Genomic DNA, 18,147 nt, shown 5'->3' with positions numbered 1-18,147 from the left:
GGAGGAGAGATGAGGGGGAGGAGGAGAGATGAGGGGGAGGGGGGGGGAGGAGGAGAGATGAGGGGGAGGGGGGAGGGGGGAGGAGGAGGAGGAGGAGAGATGAGGGGGAGGGGGGGAGAGGGAGGAGGGGAGATGGGGGGAGGAGGAGGAGAAGAGATGGGGAGGAGGAGGAGAGATGGGGGGAGGAGGAGAGATGGGGAGGAGGAGAGATGGGAGGGGGAGAGATGGGGGGGAGGGGGAGAGATGGGGGGAGGAGGAGAAGAGGAAGGGGGAGGGGGAGGAGGAGGAGAGATGGGGAGATGGGGAGGAGGAGGAGAGGGAGGGGGAGGAGGAGAAGAGGGAGGGGGAGGAGGAGGAGGAGGAGAGGAAGGGGGAGGAGGAGAAGGGGGAGGAGGAGGAGAGGAAGGGGGAGAGGAAGGGGGAGGAGGAGGAGAGGAAGGGGGAGGAGGAGGAGAGGAAGGGGGGGAGGAGGAGAGAAAGGGGGGGAGGAGGAGAGAAAGGGGGGGAGGAGGAGAGAAAGTGGGGGGAGGAGGAGAGAAAGTGGGGGGAGGAGGAGAGAAAGTGGGAGGAGGAGGCGAGGAAGTGGGAGGAGGAGGAGAGGAAGGGGGGAGGAGGGGCGGAGAGGGAGAGGAACAGGGGAGGGCTAGAGGGGGGAGAGGGATGGAGGGAGAGGGGGAGAGGAAGGAGGGGGACAGGGGAGGGGGAGGGGGGAGAGGAAGCCGGGCTGAAGGCTTTGCCGGGGGTGAGCCGGAACGGAGCGGTAGCTGAACGGGGCGGCAGGTAGTGGACTTGAACCGGGGGCGGTGGGAGCAGGAGCAGGAGCTTGAGGAGGGAGGCCCGAGCCCAATCTTCACCGCCCCAGTGAGCCCATTCGGCCAGTGCTAGGGGCGGCGTGCTTCGGGCCCCTCCCACACAACCTCAGGGACCTGGAGCTACTGTACATTCGCGCACACTCTTGCGTGCATGTGCAGAGGTCCCGGCACTGTTTTCAGCGCCGGGACCTGGCCCCACCCCCCAAAGCTTGTGCTGCGCTGCGCCGCGCCAAGGGCCTGGAACGTTCCAGCAGCAGGGAGAATACCGAGGTAAGTTTTAGGCGTGGTTTTCAGCGTGGAAATCAAGCGTGGCTCGCAGGGCTGCGCCATTCCAGGCGCGGCCCGAAACTTGACCCCTTCGACTGGTTGACTGAGTGGGCAAGAACATGGCAAATGGAATACAATGTGAGGAAGTGTGAAGTTATCCACTTTGGTCGGATAAACAAAAAAGCAGAATATTTTTTGAATGGTGATAGACTGGGAAATGTTTGCATTCAGAGGCACCTGCATGTCCTTGTTTATGAATCACAGAAAGTTAACATGCAGGTACAGCAAGCAATTAAGAAAGGGATTGGAGTATAGGAATAAAGAAGTATTACTACAATTATACAGGGCATTGGTGAAGCCATATCTGGAGTACTATGTACAGTTCTGGTCTCCTTATCTAAGCAAAGACATTCTTGCCTAAGGGTGTGCAACAAAGGTTCACTTGACTGGTTCCTGGGATGAGAGGATTGCCCGATGATGAGAAACTGAGTAGACCAGGCCTGTATTCCCTAGAGTTACATAGAAACATAGGAAATAGGTGCAGCAGTAGGCCATTCAGCCCTTTGAGCCTGCGTCACCATTCAATAAGATCATGGCTGATCATTCCCTCAGTACCCCTTTCCTGCTTTCTCTCCATACCCCTTGATCCCTTTAGCCGTAAGGGCCCTATCTAACTCCCTCTTGAATATATCCAATGAACTGGCATCAACAACTCTCTGCGGCAGGGAATTCCACAGGTTAACAACTCTCTGAGTGGTGAAGTTTCTCCTCACCTCAGTCCTAAATGGCCTACCCCTTATCCTAAGACTGTGTCCCCTGGTTCTGGACTTCCCCATCATCGGGAACATTCTTCCCGCATCTAACCTGTCCAGTCCCGTCAGAATCTTGTAAGTTTCTATGAGATCCCCTCTCATCCTTCTGAACTCCAGTGTATAAAGGCCCAGTTGATCCAGTCTCTCCTCATATGTCAGTCCCGCCATCCCGGGAATCAGTCTGGTGAATCTTCGCCCCACTCCCTGAATAGCAATAACTGGGGTCCCAGCACTGAGCCCTGCGGCACCTCACTAGTCACTGCCTGCTAGTCTGAAAAGGACCCGTTTATCCCGACTCTCTGCTTCCTGTCTGCCAACCAGTTCTCTATCCACGTCAGTACATTACCCCCAATACCATGTGCTTTAATTTTGCACACCAATCTCTTGTATGGGACCTTGTCAAAAGCCTTTTGAAAGTCCAAATACACCACATCCACTGGTTCTCCCTTGTCTCTACTAGTTACATCCTCAAAAAATTCCAGAAGATTTGTCAAGCATGATTCCTCTTTCATAAATCCATGCTGACTTGGACTGAATGTTACTGCTTTCCAAATGCGCTGCTATTTCATCTTTAATAATTGATTCCAACATTTTCCCCACTACTGATGTCAGGCTAACTGGTCTATAATTACCCGTTTTCTCTCTCCCTCCTTTTTTAAACAGTGGTGTTACATCAGCTACCCTCCAGTCCATAGGAACTGATCCAGAGTTGAAAGACTGTTGGAAAATGATCACCAATGCATCCACTATTTCTCGGGCCACTTCCTTAAGTACTCTGGGATGATGACTATCAGGCCCCGGGGATTTATTGGCCTTCAATTCATCAATTTCCCTAAAACAATTTCCCGCTTTATAAGGATAGCCTTCAGTTCCTCCTTCTCACTGGACCCTCAGTCCCCTAGTATTTCAGGAAGGTTATTTGTGTCTTCCTTCGTGAAAACAGAACCAAAGTATTTGTTTAATTGGTCCGCCATTTCTTTGTTCCCCCATTTCTTTGTTCCCCCATTTCTTTGTTCCCCATTATAAATTCACCTGAATCTGACTGCAAAGGACCTACGTTTGTTTTCACTAATCTTTTTCTCTTCACATATCTATTGAAGCTTTTGCAGTCAGTTTTTATGTTCCCAGCAAGCTTCCTCTCATACTCTATTCCCCCCCGGCCCCCCAATTGAACCCTTTGTCCTCCTCTGCTCTATTACAAAATTCTCCCAGTCGTCAGGTTTGCTGCTTTTTCTGGCCAATTTATATGCCTCTTCCTTGGATTTAACACTATCCTTAATTTCCCTTGTTAGCCACGGTTATGCCACCTTCCCCGTTTTATTTTTACTCCAGACTCGAGGGATGTACAATTGTTGAAGTTCATCCATGTGATCTTTAAATGTTTGCCATTGCCTATCCACCGTCAACCCTTTAAGTAATATTCGCCAGTCTATTCTAGCCAATTCATGTCTCATACCAACGACGTTACCTTTCTCCAAGTTCAGGATCCTAGTCTCTGAATTAACTGTGTCATTCTCCGTCTTAATAAAGAATTCTACGATATTATGGTCACTCTTCCCCAATGGGCCTCGCACAACAAGATTGGTAATTAGTTCTTTCTCATTACACATCACCCAGTCTCGGATGGCCAGCCCTCTCGTTGGTTCCTCGACATATTGGTCTAGAAAACCATCCCTAATACACTCCAGGAAATCCTCCTCCATTGCTACCAGTTTGGTTAGCCCAGTCAATATGTAGATTGAAGAATGAGAGGTGGTCTCAATTGAAACATATAAAATTCTTAAGGGGCTTGACAAGGGTTCATGCTGGGAAAATGTTTCCTCTGGCTGGGGAATCTAGAACCCTGGAATCTAGATCATGGGGTCACAGCCTCAGAATAAGGGGTAGGCCATTTAGGGCTGAGATGAGGAGCAATTTCTTTACTCAAAGGATTGCGAATCTTTGGAATTCTCTATCCCATAGAGCTGTGGATGCTCAATCGTTGAATATATTCAAGACAGATAGCGATAACTTTTGGGGAACTTAGGGAATCAAGGGATATGTGGATAGTGCGGGAAGGTGGAGTTGAGGTCGAAGATCAGCCATGATCTTGTTGAATGGTGGAGCAAGCTCAAAGGGCCAAATAGCCTACTGCAGCTCCTATTTCTTATGTTCTTATGTAATTATTACTCTCATAACCTCCATTGGCCCAATAACTAATAACACTATTAAACTCAATATTTAACTTCTTTATCAGAATCATTTTTAGTATAAACAAAATTTGAACCAATTTTGAATCATGTTCCACTTGTGGCACAGACAACTCAGTTGTACATTCGTTTGAATTACCAAGTCCATCTACTCGTGGGATTTAAATAATCTGCAGCAGATTGTTGCAATGTAAACACATTTGTCATATAGAACTTTGTTTATTCTTAGAATCTGTTTCAACTTAATGTATAGAAAAATTAGAGAATGACTTAAAATGTGAATGATTTGACACTTTGGGGTCTGTTCTATTTTTAATATGAAGTTTGGGCTTTTTAAAGCTTGTATTGTGTGTTCACAACATTGTGAGTTTAAATTAAAGAAAAGGGTTAATTTTTTTTCTTGAATCCAACACAAAATGGAAGACAACCTTTTGGCAGTGTCGCTGCAATGTCTGTTCCGCCTTAAAAAACCCAATCGATACCGAATTGGGCTGAGTTAGTTTTCTTATGATATCTATGTTTAGGTCTCAGCTTCAGTACAGTATTGCATTATTACAAGGAATATGGAGAAAAGTCAGGTAATTTTTTTTATTACTTTCAAATAACTGTTGGAAACTAATCTTCATGCATCAGTAATGTTTCCCAGCTTCATCTCTTCTTTCCTCAAAATAAAAAAAACTTAAGAACTCTGGCTGACCTGCTGTGTATTTCCAGCATTTTCTGTTTTTATCTGATTTCCAGCATTTGCAGTATTTTGCTCTTTCCTTGTCTTTTTTGATAATGGCCCGTAATTTGCGGTCAGCAGCGATGACCTCGAAGAAAGCTGCCCAGAGATCTCGTAAAAATAGGGTTGGTTGTGATGCCTTTTAAAAAATATATATATATTGGATCACATAGTTCCAGAATAACAACTGAACACTAATAGTTCTCCATTCCTTGCAAACCGAAAGTACAAGATTTGTAAGGTCCACCAGCTGAGACGCTTTCATCTCCCCGGTCCCATCCTCTCATTAACTTTTCTGACCATTGCTCACGGTTCCTATTTTGACAGTGACATGGGTATTTGTCTATTTCCGCACCCGTCCTTTTGTGCTCTCATTTAAACAGGCGGAGCTGCAAGTATAATTAAGGCGATATACATCAAAATAGGCCACATTTCTCCAAACTAAGATGACTAACTGTCCCTATTCCCCGAGCTTGCTCATTTGTGCCGCTTCATTCGGAGCCGCGCTCGGACTTGGTTTCTGTCGCTGGAGCCTCAGGTATTCGATTTCATTTTATAATCTCGCTCTTTGTTTCTTGTTTGGATTAAGAGGCCAACACTAAAATATCCGCATCCAGCTGTAAGTGAGAGGAACTCCGGGCCCCGAGTCCACGGCGCTCAAGTGAATCTAAACCCGACTGGGCGCGGAGAAATGGCGGATGCCCAAGTAAGCGAGTCTATGCCAAAGGGGTCAACACAGCGATCAGTGACACAACAACCAGAAACACGGAGAAAACCTAAATAAAACCCACTGGAGAAAGTGCATGATTGATTCAGTGACATTAAATAATAGCAAATACAATTCAATAAACCAAAGTCAAAATCTGCAAATTAAGTAACCTTAACCCTTCTAAACTCCAATGTATAAAGGCCCAGTTGATCCAGTCTCTCCTCATAGAAACATAGAAAATAGGTGCAAGAGTAGGCCATTCGGCCCTTCGAGCCTGCACCACCATTCAATAAGATCATGGCTGATCATTCCTTCAGTACCCCTTTCCTGCTTTCTCTCCACACCCCTTGATCCCCTTAACCGTAAGGGCCATATCTAACTCCCTCTTGAATATATCCAATGAACTGGCATCAACAACTCTCTCTGGCAGAGAATTCCACAGGTCAACAACTCTCTGAGTGAAGAAGTGTCTCCTCATCTCAGTCCTAAATGGCCTACCCCTTATCCTCATATGTCAGTCCTGCCATCCCGGGAATCAGTCTGGTGAACCTTCGCTGCACTTCCTCAATAGCAAGAACGTCCTTCCTCAGATTAAGAGACCAAAACTGAACACAATATTCCAGGTGAGGACTCGCCAAGGCCCTGTACAACTGCAGTAAGACCTCCCTGCTATACTCAAATCCCCTAGCTATGAAGGCCAACATACCATTTGCCTTCTTCACCGCCTGCTTTCAATGACTGATGAACCATGACACCCAGGTCTCGTTGCACCTCCCCTTTTCCTAATCTGCCGCCATTCAGATAATATTCTGTCTTCGCGTTTTTGCTCCCAAAGTGGATAACCTCACATTTATCCACATTATACTGCATCTGCCATGCATTTGCCCACTCACTGAACCTGTCCAAGTCATCCTGCAGCCTCTTAGCGTCCCCCTCACAGCTCACACCACCACCCAGTTTAGTATTATCTGCAAACTTGGAGATATTACACTCAATTCCTTCATCCAAATCATTGATGTATATTGTAAAGAGCTGGGGTCCCAGCACTGAGCCCTGCAGCACTCCACTAGTCACTGCCTGTCATTTTAAAAAGGACCCATTTATCCGGACTCTCTGCTTCCTGTCTGCCAATTACGTCTCTATCCAATACCATGTGCTTTGATTTTGCACACCAATCTTTTGTGTGGGACCTTGTCAAAAGCCTTTTGAAAGTCCAAATAAACCACATCCACTGGTTCTCCCTTGTCCACTCTACTAGTTACATCCTCAAAAAATTCCAGAAGATTTGTCAAGCATGATTTCCTCTTCATAAATCCATGCTGACTTCGACCAATCTTGTCGCTGCTTTCCAAATGCGCTGCTATTTCATCTTTAATAATTGATTTCAACATTTTCCCCACTACTGATGTCAAGCTAACCGTCTATAATTACCCGCTTTCTCTCTTCCTCCCTTTTTAAAAAGTGGTGTTACATTAGCTACCCTCCATAGGAACTGAACCCGAGTCGATAGACTGTTGGAAAATGATCACCAATGCATCCACTATTTCTAGAGCCACTTCCTTAAGTGCACTGGGATGCAGACTATCAGGCCCCGGGGATTTATCAGCCTTCAATCCCATCAATTTCCCTAATACAATTTCCTGCCTAATAAGGATATCCTTCAGTTTCTCCTTCTCACTAGACCCTCGGTCCCCTAGAACTTCCAGAAGGTTATTTGTATCTTCCTTCGTGAAGACAGAACCAAAGTATTTGTTCAATTGGTCTGCCATTTCTTTGTTCCCCATTATAAATTCACCTGAATCCGACTGCAAGGGATCTACGTTTGTCTTCACTAATCTTTTTCACTTCACATATGTATAGAAGCTTTTGCAGTCAATTTTTATGTTCTCGGCAAGCTTCTTCTCGTACTCTATTTTCCCCCTCTTAATTAAACCCTTTGTTCTCCTCTGCTGAATTCTAAATTTCTCCTAGTCCTCAGGTTTGTTGCTTTTACTGGCCAATTTCTGGCCTTGTTAGCCACGGTTGAGCCACCTTCCCCGTTTTATTTTTACTCCGGACAGGGATGTACAATTGCTGAAGTTCATCCATGTGATCTTTAAATGTTTGCCATTGCCGATCCACCGTCAACCCTTTAAGTATCATTTGCCAGTCTATTCTAGCCAATTCATGCCTCAAACCATCGAAGTTATCTTTCCTTAAGTTCAGGACCCTAGTTTCTGAATTAACTGTGTCACTCTCCATCTTAATAAAGAATTCTACTATGTTATAGTCACTCTTCCCCAATGGGCCTCGCACAACAAGATTGCTAATTAGTCCTTTCTCATTACACATCACCCAGTCTAGGATGGCCAGCTCCCTCGTTGGTTCCTCGACATATTGGTCTAGAAAATCATCCCTAATACACTCTAGGAAATCCTCCTCCACCGCATTGCTATCAGTTTGGTTAGCCCAACCAATATGTAGATTAAAGTCACCCATGATAACTGCTGTACCTTTATTGCATGCATCCCTAATTTCTTGTTTAAAGCTGTCCCCAACCTTACTACTACTGTTTTGTGATCTGTACACAACTCCCACTAACGTTTTCTGCCCCTTGGTATTCCGTAGCTCCACCCATACCAATTACACATCATCCAAGCGAATGTCCTTTCTTACTATTGCATTAATTTCCTCTTTAACCAGCAATGCCACCCCACCTCCTTTTCCTTTCTGTCTATCCTTCCTAAATGTTGAATACCCCTGGATGTTGAGTTCCCAGCCTTGGTCACCATTTATTTATTATTGATGATGGCTCTTTATTTGTGAAAGTGAAGTGTTTGATGTTTGTAAACCCCCCTTCACCCTCCACCCATATCTCTCGTTCGCTACGCCTGATTTATAAGTGGAGGCAAAGTTTTTCTGAGCGTACAAAAATCTACACTTACTCCATTTTAAGTTAGTTTGGAGTAAGTTTTCGCTGCCCAAACTTGCAAAACCAGTGTCAGTGGCTGAACTTTTGAAAAAAAAATCTGTTCTAAAATGAAACTATTCTAACTCACGAGAACTGGAGCAAACTAAATGCCGAGAATTGCAATTTCTAAGATGCTCTATTCTAAACTAGTTGCTCCAAAAAAATAGGAGCAACTCAGGCCGAAACTTGAGCCCTAGGATAGGCACTCTTGAAGGTATGGGGAGAAGAGATCTAAAATCTAAAATACAAAAGCCAAAATAATCTCGAGTAAGAAGTGAAGAAAGGACCCAAAAATGTAATAGTAATTAATACAGGGAATGGACTTCCAGAGGTAGTGGAAGCGAAAAAGCTGGAATTAAACAAGAAATAATTGTATGCCCGGAGGGGAGGGGGATTGTAGGTTCTTTCTGAATGGATGAGCTAAGATGAGCCAAATGGCTTTCCTCAGCTGTAATTATCTTGTGTTGCCATATGAATTAAGTGAACTCCCTCTACCATTGTGTTGGCATGATCACTCATGCATAGTTGAAAAAATAAATTAGTGTTTCTATCACTAACCTTGTCATGATTTTACTTTGGAAATTATTTTCTCAGCCTAAAGACAAACTGATGGAACTTAAAATGTCATTCTGCTGGGATTCCTGTCAGCATATGTGAAGGCCTTTGTGATAATGACCGTTTGGGATATGGAGTCCCCAGAAAAGATACTATTTGAAGATATTGACTTCCCGGCTACAAGCAGTTCTCTTTTCTCAAGTTATTCTACACCCATTGCCAAATTCTGTGGTAAAATTACATGGCTACGACCAATGGTGAGTATCTGTCTGTCTGGTTGGAAAGTGTCTCAGAAATGCTTATACAGGCTCTAAATGTATAGTTTTTCACGTGGTTGATGGATTGTTTATATGTGCATGTTTGTTTAATGTATATTTTAAAATATACTGCAATGATGTTTCACACAGTTTATTGATCAATAATTATTTCAAATCAGGTATCATTTGTGACACTGTGAGTTGACTAATCTCTGGGGAAAACATTTTAAGTTCATGGCATTGTAGGTGACTCTATTGCACTTTAGAGGAGACAATCACCGAGTGCCATCAGCAGAGACCTCACACAATCCTCTGTTTCTCTTGTTAGGCATGAAGTACTGTAGGAAGACCTGAAAAATGCAGTCGGATGTCTCTTGCTAAAAAGCAGTGATGCTATTGCCCTGTAAATGATGTAAACTGGATAATAGAAATAGAAACATAGAAATCTACAGTGCAGAAGGAGGCCATTTCGGCCCATAGTGTCCGCGCCGATAATCATTTAAATTCTACCACTTTTACAACTAATTCTAAGAGAGACCTTTGTGCTTTTTATTGTTGTGTAAGGGATACTGACACATACTGGTTTGTATAAAAGCTGATATGATGTGTTAATACCCAGTCTGCTGAGATTACGTTTCATGTTGCAAGTTGTTGCTGAGGGAAGTAAGGGTGGAAATAGCGAAGGCTCTGGCCACAATCTTTCAATCCTTCTTGGATATGTGGGTGGTCCGAGGAATGGGGGGATGCAAATGTTACACTCCGTTCAACAAAGGGGAGAGGGATAAATTCAGTAGCTACAGACCAGTCAGCCTAATGTCGGTGGTGGGGAAACTTCTGGAGACCATAATCCGGGACAAAGTTAATGTTCACTTTGAAAAACATGGGTTAATAAATGACAGCCAACATGGATTTGTTAAAGTCAAATCGAGTGTGACAAATTGGATTGCGTTCTTCGATAACAAAGAGGGTTGATGAAGGTAATGCAGTTGGTGATTTGTATATGGACTGTTAAAAGGTGATTAATAAAGTGAAACATAATAGACTTGTCAGTAAAATTTGAAACCCATGGGATTAAAAGGGCAGTGGCAGCATGGATACAAAATTGGCTAAGGACAGAAATCAGAGAATAGTGGAGAACGGTTGTTTTTCAGACTGGAGGGAAGTATACAGTGGTTCCCCCCAGGGGTTGGTGTTAGGACCACTGCACCTTTTGAAATATATTAATGACCTGGACTTGGGTATAGGGGGCAGAATTTCAAAATTTTCAGATGACATAAAATTTGAAAATATAGAAAACAGAGAGGATAGTTACAGACTACAGGAATACATAGGCAGGCTGGTGAAATGGACAGAAATATGGCTGATGAAATTTAATGCAGAGAAGTCTGACATGCATTTTGGGAAGAAGAATGAGGAGAGCCAATACAAACTAAATGGCACAATTTTAAAGGGGAGCAGGATCAGAGAGACCTGTAGGTTTACATACACAAATCTTTGAAGGTGGCAGGACAAGCTGATAAAGCTGTTAGAAAAGCACATAGGATCGTTATAAATGGAGGCATAACAAAAACAAGGAAGTTATGCTAAACATTTATAAATCATTGGTTAAGCCTCAGCTAAAGTATTGTTACCAATTCTGGACACCACACTTTAGAAAGAATGTCAAGGCCTTGGAGAGGGTACAGAGGAGATTTACCAGAATTATACAAGGAATGAGGGACTTCAATGATGTGGAGAGACAAGAGAAGCTGGGATTGTTCCCCATACAGCAGAGAAGGTTAAGGGTGATTTAATAGTGGTATTCAAAAAGCATATGGGGTTTTGACAGAGTAAATAAGACGAAACTTTATCCACTGGCAGGAGGGATTTTAACCAGAGGATACAGATTAAAAATAATTGGAAAAGAAGAAAGAGGAGAACATAAGAACACAAGAATTAGGAACAGGAGTAGGCCATCTAGCCCCTCGAGCCTGCTCCGCCACTCAACAAGATCATGGCTGATCTGGCCGTGGACTCAGCTCCACTTACCCGCCCGCTCCCCATAACCTTTAATTCCCTTATTGGTTAAAAATCTATTTATCGGTGATTTGAATACATTCAATGAGCTAGCCTCAACTGCTTCCTTGGGCAGAGAATTCCACAGATTCACAACCCTCTGGGAGAAGAAATTCCTTCTCAACTCGGTTTTAAATTGGCTCCCCCGTATTTTGAGGCTTTGCCCCCTAGTTCTAGTCTCCCCGACCAGTGGAAACAACCTCTCTGCCTCTATCTTGTCTATCCCTTTCATTATTTTAAATGTTTCTATAAGATCACCCCTCATCCTTCTGAACGCCAACGAATAAAGACCCAGTCTACTCAAATCGATCATCATAAGGTAACCCCTTCATCTCCGGAATCAGCCGAGTGAATCGTCTCTGTACCCCCTCCAAAGCTAGTATATCCTTCCTTCAGTAAGGTGACCAAAACTGCACGCAGTACTCCAGGTGCAGCCTCACCAATACCCTATACAGTTGCAGCAGGACCTCCCTGCTTTTGTACTCCATCCCTCTCGCAATGAAGGCCAACATTCCATTCGCCTTCCTGATTACCTGCTGCACCTGCAAACTAACTTTTTTTGGGATTCAGGTCGGGTGGGTTCCACTATTTGAAGGGGCTGCTCCTGAAATTCTGGCTGCACTTCAGTCCCACTCTCCTGATCTTTGGGCACCCTGTGCGGAGGGGAGCGGGTAGGTCCGATGGCCTCCTCGTAGGACTGCTCCTGGGCACGGCCAAGGGTGCCATCATTCGGTCCAGGCAGCGGTCGGTCGAGGGGGTCGTTCAACCTGACTGCCTGCCTCTCTTCCGCTCTTACATCCGGTCCAGGGTGTCCTTGGAGATGGAGCACGCGGTGTCCACCGGTACGCTCGCGGCCTTCCGCGAGAGGTGGGCACCGGAGGGACTGGAGTGCATCATCACGCCCGGCAACCAAATTTTAATTTGATTTTACGTTTTAAAGTTAATTTGTTTTAATTGCCGGTGCTTTTAGTGTCCCCTTCCCTTTTATAGGGGGCACTGGGGAAAAATTGTGATTTTAGTGCCCAAAAAAAAAACAAAAAAAAAAAGAAAAACACAAAAAAAAAAAGGGGGGGGAAAAAAAAAAAAAGGGCCTTGTAAATGTCTGGAGTGTCACCCAGGTCGGGTGGCACCGTTTAATGTTTTATGTTTTGCAGGTGAACTCCAAAAAAGAGTTTCAGGTCGGGTGGCACAGTTTAATGTTTATGTTTTGCAGGTAGACTCTAAAAGAGTTTCATGCACAAGGACCCCCAGGTCCCTCTGCACCGCAGCATGTTGTAATTTCTCCCCATTCAAATAATATTCCCTTTTACTGTTTTTCTTTCCAAGGTGGATGACCTCACATTTTCTGACATTGTATTCCATCTGCCAAACCTTAGCCCATTCGCTTAACCTATCTAAATCTCTTTGCAGCCTCTCTGTGTCCTCTACACAACCTGCTTTCCCACTAACCTTTGTGTCATCTGCAAATTTTGTTACACTACACTCTGTCCCCTCTTCCAGGTCATCTATGTATATTGTAAACAGTTGTGGTCCCAGCACCGATCCCTGTGGCACACCACTAACCACCGATTTCCAACCCGAAAAGGACCCATTTATCCCGACTCTCTGCTTTCTGTTAGCTAGCCAATTCTCGATCCATGCTAATACATTTCCTCTGACTCCGCGTACCTTTATCATCTGCAGTAACCTTTTGTGTGGCACCTTATCGAATGTCTTTTGGAAATCTAAATACACCACATCCATCGGTACACCTCTATCCACCATGCTCGTTATATCCTCAAAGAATTCCAGTAAATTAGTTAAACATGATTTCCCCTTCATGAATCCATGTTGCGTCTGCTTGATTGCACTATTCCTATCTAGATGTCCCGCTATTTCTTCCTTAATGATAGCTTCAAGCATTTTCCCCACTACAGATGTTAAAGTAACCGGCCTATGGTTACCCGCCTTTTGTCTGCCCCCTTTTTTAAACAGAGGCGTTACATTAGCTGCTTTCCAATCCGCTGGTACCTCCCCAGAGTCTAGATTATAACGAATGCATCTGCTATAACTTCCGCCATCTCTTTTAATACCCTGGGATGCATTTCATCAGGACCAGGGGACTTGTTTACCTTGAGTCCCATTAGCCTGTCCAGCACTACCCCGCTAGTGATAGTGATTATCTCAAGCTCCTCCTTTCCCACATTCCCGTGACCAGCAATTTTTGGCATGGTTTTTGTGTCTTCCACTGTGAAGACCGAAGCAAAATAATTGTTTAAGGTCTCAGCCATTTCCACATTTCCCATTATTAAATCCCCCTTCTCATCTTCTAAGGGACCAACATTTACTTTAGTCAATCTTCCGTTTTATATATCGGTAAAAGCTTTTACTATCTGTTTTTATGTTTTGCGCAAGTTTACTTTCGTAATCTATCTTTCCTTTCGTTATTGCTTTCTTAGTCATTCTTTGCTGTCGTTTAAAATTTTTCCAATCTTCTCGTTTCCCACTAAGCTTGGCCACCTTATACGCATTGGTTTTTAATTTGATACTCTCCTTAATTTCCTTGTTTATCCACGGCTGGTTATCCCTTCTCTTACTGCCCTTTTTCACTGGAATATATTTTTGTTGAGCATTATGAAAGAGCTCCTTAAAAGTCCTCCACTGTTCCTCAATTGTGCCACCGTTAGTCTGTGTTTCCAGTCTACTTTAGCCAACTCTGCCCTCATCCCACTGTAGTCCCCTTTGTTTAAGCATAGTACGCTCGTTTGAGACACTACTTCCTCACCTTCAATCTGTATTACAAATTCAACCACACTGTGATCACTCATTCTGAGAGGATCTTTTACTCGGAGATCGTTTATTATTCCTGTCTCATTACACAGGACCAGATCTAAGATAGCTTGCTCCCTTGTAGGTTCTGTAACATAGTGTTCTAAGAAACAATCCCGTATGCATTCTATGAATTCCTCCTCGAGGCTACCCCGTGCGATTTGATTTGACCAATCGATATGTAGGTTAAAATCCCCCATGATTACTGCCGTTCCTTTTTCACATGCCTCCATTATTCCCTTGATTATTGTCCGCCCCACCATGAAGTTATTATTTGGGGGCCTATAAACTACACCCACCAGTGACTTTATCCCCTTACTATCTCTAATCTCCACCCACAATGATTCAACATTTTGTTCGTTAGAGCCAATATCGTCTCTCACAACTGCCCTGATATCATCCTTTATTAACAGAGCTACCCCACCTCCTTTCCCTTCTTGTCTATCTTTCCGAATTGTCAGATACCCATGTATGTTTAATTCCCAGTCTTGGCCACCCTGCAACCATGTTTCTGTCATGGCCACCAAATCATACCCATTTGTAATGATTTGTGCCGTCAACTCATTTACTTTATTTCGAATGCTGCATGCATTTAGGTAGAGTGTTTTAAAATAGTTTTTAAACTATGATTTTTAGTTTTGACCCCTCCTCCTGAACCGAAGAACTGTTGGCTGAGTAGTTGTTATGATTTGGAATGCACTGCCTGAAAGGATGGTGGTGGCAGATTCAAACAGTAACTTTCAAAAGAGAATTAGATATATGCTTTAAGAGGACAATTTTGCAGGGCTATGGGGACAATTTTGCAGGAGAGTGGGACTAATTGGATAGCTCTTTCATAGAGCTAGTACAGGCAGGATGGGCTGAACAGCCTCCTGTGCTGCATGATTCTATGATATTGGCATGGGAAACTTTCGTGTATAAGCTGGCTGTCAAAATTATTTTGCGTGTCTTTTTTAAAAATAACCGAATAGAGGAACCCCATTAAAATGTGAATTAGCTTCATTTTAACTCTCTAATTTCCTATTCGAACTGAATTGCCCTCTGTTGCATATTTTAAAGGGACAGCTGGAGGAGTAATTTTTCTGCATGTTCTAGTATAAGTTAGAGTTTGGGATCTCTCGCTGCCAATGCATGCTCTTTTGTTTGACTGAATTTGCTTGGAATTTTCAGGAAATTTCCAGTTCTCCTCGGTTGTTCCCAGAAAACCCACAGGATGGACACATCAAACAAGGCCTTTTGGGAGATTGCTGGTTCTTGTGTGCTTGTGAAGCTTTGCATAAAAACAGCTTACTGTTGGACAAGGTACTTCAATAGAAAGAATACAAATCTAATTGTGATATTAATCAGATGAGTGGAAAATGTTTGCTTGTGATCCAGTTGGCAGTAGCCGCTGTTTTTGGGCTGGGCTAGAGTACCCATTTGAGAGGCTGTTTTAATTGGAAATCCAAGAACAAGTTGATGCTGCTGGCAGTATGTTAACTGAGTCTGGACTTCTTCCTTTCCAAAATGTTTGAAAGCTACAGGTGACGGTGTGGGGATTCCTTAACAGCACAGCTAGAAAAGGAGCAAGTCTGTGTGATATGTCCTTACTATACAGTATAAATGCACATGAGGCCCATACTTGAGAGAAGGTCACTCTGTGACCAGTTACTTTATTATCAAGATCTCAAGTGATGAAGGTGGGTGGAGCTTCCTCTTTTATACCTGAAAGTCCAGGTTAGGAGTCTCTCCCACAAGTTCACCTCCTTGTGTTCAATGTTCTCAAGGTGTACAACTTAGGTCAGCTTATACATGGGTTACAATGATAGTTGAATACATGACACCACCTCCCCCCCCAAAGTCTTATTGGGATCACAGATTAAGTCTCTCTGGTGGTTTACACTCCCTTGTAGAGCGCCTGAGTTGGGGCTCCGGTTGTTGGGCGCTGGCCTGAGTGTCTGCTGTTTGCGGTGCCTCAGGCCTGTCCGGACTGCCCACAGTGACTGGGCTCTCCTCCACTTGGTTCCGGTGTTCGGTCACCTGTGGTGGAGTAAACTCTACGTCGTGTTCTTCCTCTGCTTCTTCAATGGGGTTGCTGAATCTCCTTTTAGTTTGATCCACGTGTTTGTGGCAGATTTGTCCATTGGTAAGTTTAACTACCAAAACCCTATTCCTCTCTTTGGCAATCACAGTGCCTGCAAGCCATTTGGGCCCTGCAGCATAATTAAGGTCAAAAGCAGGGTCATTGACATCAATATATCGCACCCTCGCATTCCTGTTATGGTAGTGACATTGTGACTGATGCCTGCTCTCAATAATTTCTTTCATAGTAGGGTGTATAAGGGATAACCTGGTTTTGAGCGTCCTTTTCATTAGCAGCTCTGTGGGTGGAACCCCTGTGAGCGAGTGTGGTCGGGATCTATTGGCCCACAGGAGGCATGATAAGCGGCTTTGTAGGGAACACCCTTGGATTCTGAGCATCCCCTGTTTGATTATCTGCACTGCTCGTTCCGCCTGGCCGTTTGAGGCCGGCTTGAACGGTGCCGTTCTGACATGGTTGATTCCATTGCCTGCCATGAAGTCCTGGAATTCAATGCTTGTGAAGCACAGGCCATTGTCGCTGACCAAGACATCCGGTCGACCATGGGCGGCGAACATTGCCCGTAGACTTTCTACCGTCGCAAAGGATGTGCTTGAATTTAAAAGGCACACTCAATCCATTTGAAGTTGGCGTCTACTACAACCAAAAACATTTTTCCCATGAAAGGACCTGCGTAGTCCACATGGATGCGTGACCATGGCTTGGCGGGCCAGGACCAGGGGCTAAGGGGGGCTTCCCTGGGTGCGTTGCCCAGCTGAGCACACGTGTTGCACCTGCGAACACAAAGTTCCAGGTCTGCATCTATCCCTGGCCACCAAACGTGTGACCTGGGCCTTCATCATGACAATGCCCGGGTGCTCATTGTGAAGTTCTCTGATGAACACCTCTCTGCTCATCTGTTCCATGACTACACGGTTTCCCCACAGTAGGCAATTGGCCTGAATCGAGAGTTCATCCTTGCGCCTATGAAACGGTTTAAATTCCTCAGGGCATGCCCCGTACGTGGCTGCCCAGTCCCCATTCAGGACACATTTCTTGACTAAAGACAGTAGCGGTTTTTTATTTGTCCAGACTTTAATCTGATGGGCTGCCACAGGTGAGCCTTCGCTTTCGAAAGCTTCAACAGCCATGACCACCTCAGCATCATGCTCAGTTGCCCCCTCAGTGGTGGCTAGTGGGAGCCTGCTGAGTGGCATCGGCACAGTTTTCAGTGCCCGGTCTGTGCCAAATTGTGTAGTCATAGGCGGCTAACGTGAGTGTCCACCTCTGTATGCGGGCCGATGCATTCGCATTTATGGCCTTGTTGTCGGCCAAAAGGGACGTTGGGGGTTTGTGATCTGTCTCCAGCTCAAATTTCCTGCCAAACAGGTACTGGTGCATTTTTTTTACTGCATATACACATGCTAGCGCTTCCTTTTCTACCATTCTGTAGCCCCTTTCTGCCTGGGACAGACTTCTGGAGGCATAAGCTACCGGCTGTAACTGACCATTGGCATTCACATGCTGCAACACACATCTGACCCCATAGGACGACGCATCGCACGTTAAAACAAATTTCTTACACGGGTCATCTAACGTTAACAGTTTGTTGGAGCATAACAAATTGCGTGCTCTATCAAAAGCCCTTTCCTGGCTGTCCCCCCAGACCCAATCGCGACCTTTGCGTAGGAGCGCGTGTAGCGGCTCTAGCAGCGTGCTCAATTTGGGAAGAAAGTTACCAAAATAGTTCAGGAGCCCCAGGAACGAACGCAGCTCCGTCGTGTTACGGGGTCTGGGTGTTCTCTGGATCGCTTCCGTTTTGGACGCAGTAGATCTGATCCCGTCTGCTGCTACCCTCCTCCCCAGGAATTCTACCTCTGGAGCTAAGAAGACGCACTTCGCCTTTTTCAGTCGCAGCCCTACCCGGTCCAGTCTGTGTAGCACCTCCTT

General features: G+C 44.8%; 1 protein-coding gene across 2 annotated transcripts in view; it reads left to right on the top strand.

Annotated features, from left to right (window-relative positions):
• Window positions 1-4,503: 4,503 nt before the first annotated feature.
• Window positions 4,504-18,147, top strand: part of capn10 (calpain 10) — a 64,211-nt gene continuing 50,567 nt past the window's right edge. The window contains exons 1-3 of one of the 2 annotated variants that reach the window (XM_070883405.1): window positions 4,504-4,658; window positions 9,058-9,275; window positions 15,309-15,440. In XM_070883405.1, the coding sequence (XP_070739506.1) occupies window positions 9,135-9,275; window positions 15,309-15,440 (273 nt within the window). In that variant the 5' untranslated portion in view covers window positions 4,504-4,658; window positions 9,058-9,134. Of the gene's footprint in view, window positions 4,659-5,062; window positions 5,343-9,057; window positions 9,276-15,308; window positions 15,441-18,147 lie in introns of those variants that run through there. The other variant, XM_070883406.1, reaches the window with a different exon arrangement.

This window comes from Pristiophorus japonicus, chromosome 6 (assembly GCF_044704955.1).
Source record: "Pristiophorus japonicus isolate sPriJap1 chromosome 6, sPriJap1.hap1, whole genome shotgun sequence".
In the NCBI taxonomy this organism is placed as follows: Eukaryota; Metazoa; Chordata; class Chondrichthyes; family Pristiophoridae; genus Pristiophorus; species Pristiophorus japonicus.
This window is presented reverse-complemented; position numbering and strand designations above follow the sequence as displayed.